Source organism: Charadrius vociferus, unplaced genomic scaffold (assembly GCF_000708025.1).
Source record: "Charadrius vociferus isolate BGI_N301 unplaced genomic scaffold, ASM70802v2 scaffold564, whole genome shotgun sequence".
NCBI classification, from domain to species: domain Eukaryota; kingdom Metazoa; phylum Chordata; class Aves; order Charadriiformes; family Charadriidae; genus Charadrius; species Charadrius vociferus.
In genome coordinates, this window is record NW_009647940.1 from 579,251 (window position 1) to 583,678 (window position 4,428).

General features: G+C 45.8%; 1 protein-coding gene across 1 annotated transcript in view; it reads left to right on the forward strand.

Moving 5' to 3' along the window:
- Nucleotides 1-3,475, forward strand: part of CERS5 (ceramide synthase 5) — an 18,012-nt gene extending 14,537 nt beyond the window's left edge. Inside the window, exon 10 of the mRNA XM_009883205.1 lies at nucleotides 2,891-3,475. Within this exon, the coding sequence (XP_009881507.1) occupies nucleotides 2,891-3,043 (153 nt within the window). The 3' untranslated portion in view covers nucleotides 3,044-3,475. The remainder of the gene's footprint in view (nucleotides 1-2,890) is intronic.
- Nucleotides 3,476-4,428: the final 953 nt, after the last annotated feature.

A 4,428-nucleotide genomic window follows, 5' to 3' on the forward strand; every position in this document is an offset into this window, starting at 1 on the left:
ACACGCCCTGTGAAGCAATCATGAGAAACTGGGCCCTTCAGTGAGGGTTGGTCCTAGTTCTCAAGGGACTTGCATCAGGAGTGCTTTGTAGAACGGTAGGTTTTTTACCTTTACCTCTGCAGACTTGAGTTGCCGGGTGTATACAAAGGCAGGGATGTTTTCCTCTTTGTTCTGGCCATGCGGGGAAATAACACCATTTTCTAGTACATTCAGATGTTGTAATAATAGTGATGATGACAGACTTGTTATGCACTTTGTTTGGAGTTTAAGGTGGCAGTAAGCTCTTTTTTTGAACATATAGGATATTTTCCAACTTTCTACCTTCAGATGGTTCTTGGGATGTGATGAGCGTTATGTGTCTTCCACTTGTTAGCACCAACACAGGTTTCTGGCTGTCAGTGCATTGAGCTGTGGCATGCAGAGGAGAAAGGGTTATCAGAAACACAGTGGAGTTTACTGGTTGTCACTGGGCTAATGGGGTGCAGTCCAGCTTCAGTCTGAGTCTTCTAATTTTAATTTGTGTTGGGAGTCTTGGGGAGAGGGAGGGTGAAACTACAGCAGCTGGTTAGCAGCAAATGTTGCCCTAAGAGTGAACAGTGCTGACTTCCGGCTGCAACTTCAGTTGCCAGGCAAAAAAGTATAGTTCAGCTGAAGTAGCATGAGCCAGGGCAAGCCAATCTAGGAACTAATTTGACACCCAGCCACCCCATCAAGAGAAGCCACTTCCTTTGCAGCTATCAGAGCAACAGGTGATTTCATAGCACAAATGCTTTTTAAATCAGGTATTTGGTATTCTGATCTGAGTTTCTTTCATGACTCTACTTTTTCCTTTGTGTTTGACTTCTTAGCTGCCCCTGCACATGGAATGTAACCTTGAAAAATATTTATATCGTAGCTGTCTGTGGCACTGATTGTCAGGGGAAGGCATGTTTCAGAGTATGCATGTGATCTTTTCATCTGTTCCCCACAGCTGCTACTGCAAATGTCTTATTTTCTGTCTGTGCAGCTGTTTCTGTATCCTGAAATCTACATCTTTTTCCTTTCCTTGGTTCTCTCCTGCGCAGGTAACCTAGCCAGAGAAAGGACTCTAAGCTCTGTCTTCTTCATTCTTTTCTCACTCCTTTTCTCTGTGCCAGATTGGAGCTGGACAGTTTCATCCTTTACATGTAAGTGTGATCGGTGCTTCTGTTTGTTCACTGAAACACATCTGTGTCTGTTTCAAGACTAAGACAAAAGCAAAGCCATGGTCTGGGAGCTTTAGATGGCTGGTGCATTCTCTTAAAACGTTCCTCTCCCTGGTTGATACAGTGTTGGTTCTGACAGTATGCTAAAATGCAGGTTTTTCCAAATGTCAAAGCAGTGTCCTGGGATTTGTTCTTATCTGCTGTCAGCCGGCTGCATGACCTTCACCTTTCTGCTTTTACATGGTCACAGAGACTCTAGTATCTGTCCTTAGTGCTCATTAACACTGCTGAGTGGAAGAGGACCGGAGAAACGCAATGCTTTTTCTGAAAAGGAGTAGAACAGTTACTTGTCCCACAAATAATGGGAAAAATTTTGAGGGATTTTCCTTCCAGTGACCCTTTGAACTTTCAACATAGCAGGAGAGTGGGGAAAGATACCAAAAAGTTCTGGCAACAGACAGGAGCCAGTACATCCAACAGGCTTGTCAAAACCAATCCTGGAGATCATTAACTTTACCTGGCTTCCTGCCAGATCTTCCCTTGAGTTCAAAAACTTCCTGCCTGGTGCTGTTGGAAAGCCCTAACCCTGACTCGAAGCAAGCAGAGTAGAATCAAATCCTGAAATCCTTGGAAAGGTGCTAGCCGCAAAGTGCTTGCACATTAAGTAAATGAGGACTATTAGTTGCAGAGCAGAAGTGTGGAGAGCTTGCCTTGGGGTATGCCAAGCACGGGCCATGCCTGCAGTCACTGCTCGGCACTCGTGAGGTTAGGTCTCTGGCTCCCCGCCACCAGCCAAGGTGCTTGTTTGTAGTGAGGGCCGGGCTTGTGAGCTCTTCCCTTCTCCTGGAGCCGTTGGCTCTGCGGTGCCGGAGCACTGCCCTCCCGCGGCGCCCCGAGCAACTGGCAGCAATGTGCGCCTGGATCTGCTCTGACAGGTTCAAAATCCCACGTGCAAATCAAATTCAGCTGGCTTTGCAGTCAATCTTTTCACTAAGGCCGTAACTCTGTAAAGCAGATCTGGATCTCTGGGCTGAGATGCTCCTTCTGTTCTGGAACAGTTGCTGGATTAGGTAGTTGTCTTTGTTTTACAGCCCACTGCCCAAACAGGCTTTTGTTCGTGAATGAGTTCTCATGTATGAACCACGAGCTGTGAAAATCAGAGGCACTTTGTGCAGACAGTAATGGAATAAATGTAGCTGGTTAATTTTTAAAATATCAAACCCCCTCCCTGTAGGACAAAATGTTCTCTCTAAAAACTGATATATACACATGTTTTTTTGTCATCATACCTGCTGCTGATTATGGTGTGAAAAGTTTTTGGATTCAAAACAAATTTGTTGTTTGCAAAAGTGGCCTTTAACCAACCTAAAATGCAGCTCTTGGAAGACAAGAACAACCAAAGATCTATAGTGTCCTCTGATCTGGTGAGAGCCATAAAAAGTGTAGTGCTTTCACAGATGTACAGTGTTTGGAAAACAGAATTTGTATTTCTAAATTATCATTTTCAATGTCTGTGTCTTGCATTTTGTATGTGATGACAGGTTCCTCCTTGTAAGTTTGAAGTGATTCAGGATCAAATGTATAAGGTAACTAACTGACTGAAGCTGGTTAATCACAAGGATACAACCTTCTAACTACTGTTTTCTGTGTATTTTTCAACTTCCCTTCTCCCCTTTCCACTACAAAATTTCATTTGAAATGTTTAGGTATCAAAAGATGACCGCAGTGATGTAGAGAGCAGCTCTGAAGAGGAGGACGTGACTTCCAACAACACAAAAGGAGTTTTCAGCACTTCGAGTAACGGCTCCAACCGCATTAATGGCCACGTGGCTAGCGGTCAGTGGACAGAAGAGGAGTAAGGCTGTGGGTTGGCCTTGAGCAAACACGAACTTATCTTTAAATATCTAGATGTGTTGAGCTCCACATTCCCAAGTGATCTTTAATCAAGATACCCCTTCCCCAGAAACCTCCTGCAAATCTGAAATGGGCACAATCCAGACCAGTCAGAGGCTTTGCACAACAGAAGGGATAAAGCCAATGACTAGGGCAAAAACAAAGCTGCAGATTTCACTTTAAGCCATTTTGTACTTAAATCTTAGCCCCATCGATATTTGCGGAGGTATCTTTGTTTGTCACAAACTGGTTTTTACTAGGATCAACTCAAGGTGGAACAAGTTTGGCCTAGGCTGGCTGCTGACCGCAGGAGGGTTACGGTGCCATTTCAGTGACGGTTTGCTCCAGTGCAGGGTCAGCAGATCTCCTTGATGCACTCCAGAAGCCACTTCAGAGCACTGAGACCACAGGGGCCCGTGGCTCCAGAGCCCAGCTACCCTGGTTGTGGCAGAGACTTTCTCAGTCCTGCTGGGAGTGCTCCGGACTACAGCCCAGCTTTGAATTGGACTGTGCTACAACTGAAATGTCACTCTACCTTGCCATTGGGGTGCTATATGCTAAGGAGGTTATAGCTTATATCTGCTGTCACGAGGGACCAGGCCAGCGTCTGCTGCCTATTTTGGTGCTGCAAGCCCCTCTGAAGTCTTGACTACAGCCTTCTGAAATGGGGGAGGGGGGTGGTTTATTGCCCCTGAGACAACTATCACAAAACATGCCTTTTAATTTTTTTTTTTTTTTTTCTGTAGCAAGTTGTGGTTTTGAAGACTTTTCTAGCCCTACTGGCTCCAGTTGGCCAAGCTAAGACTTGAGGGCAGACCAGTACTGGTGGGCTGTGTTTAACTTTCCACAGAATAAGATGTTTCAGTCCTGCTTGTCTGTACTCCAAGGGAGAAGTGGACATTGCTGCTCTGATTTTGCAACTGGGCAGAGGAATCACTGGGCTGGAAAGGCAGCCGCACCATGGGCTTTGCTTCTTTATTTTTACTCAATGGTACTTGGGGGCAATGGAAGACCTGTGTGTCAATCATGAGCAGAATTTTGGAAACTTCTTGAGTTGTTACCGTTTTATACCATTGTTTACTCTTATTTCCGATTAAAAGATGCTTCAGAAACGTGGCTGATGTGATTCATCTTTAGAAAATAAGGAGACTGTAGCCCCCGTTTCTATGATTCTGGGCTTCTGAGAAGCACCTTTTTGAGGTCAGGAGGGCCTGGGTTCGGGCAGACACCACGCAGCACCGCACTCGGCCGTTTCCACACGTTTTTATTGTGTTCCGTCTCCTCCCCCAGCCCGGTGGGCCGTCCCTTGCCCCTGCTCCAGCCGGGAAACGCGGTACCGGGTGCCAGGCCG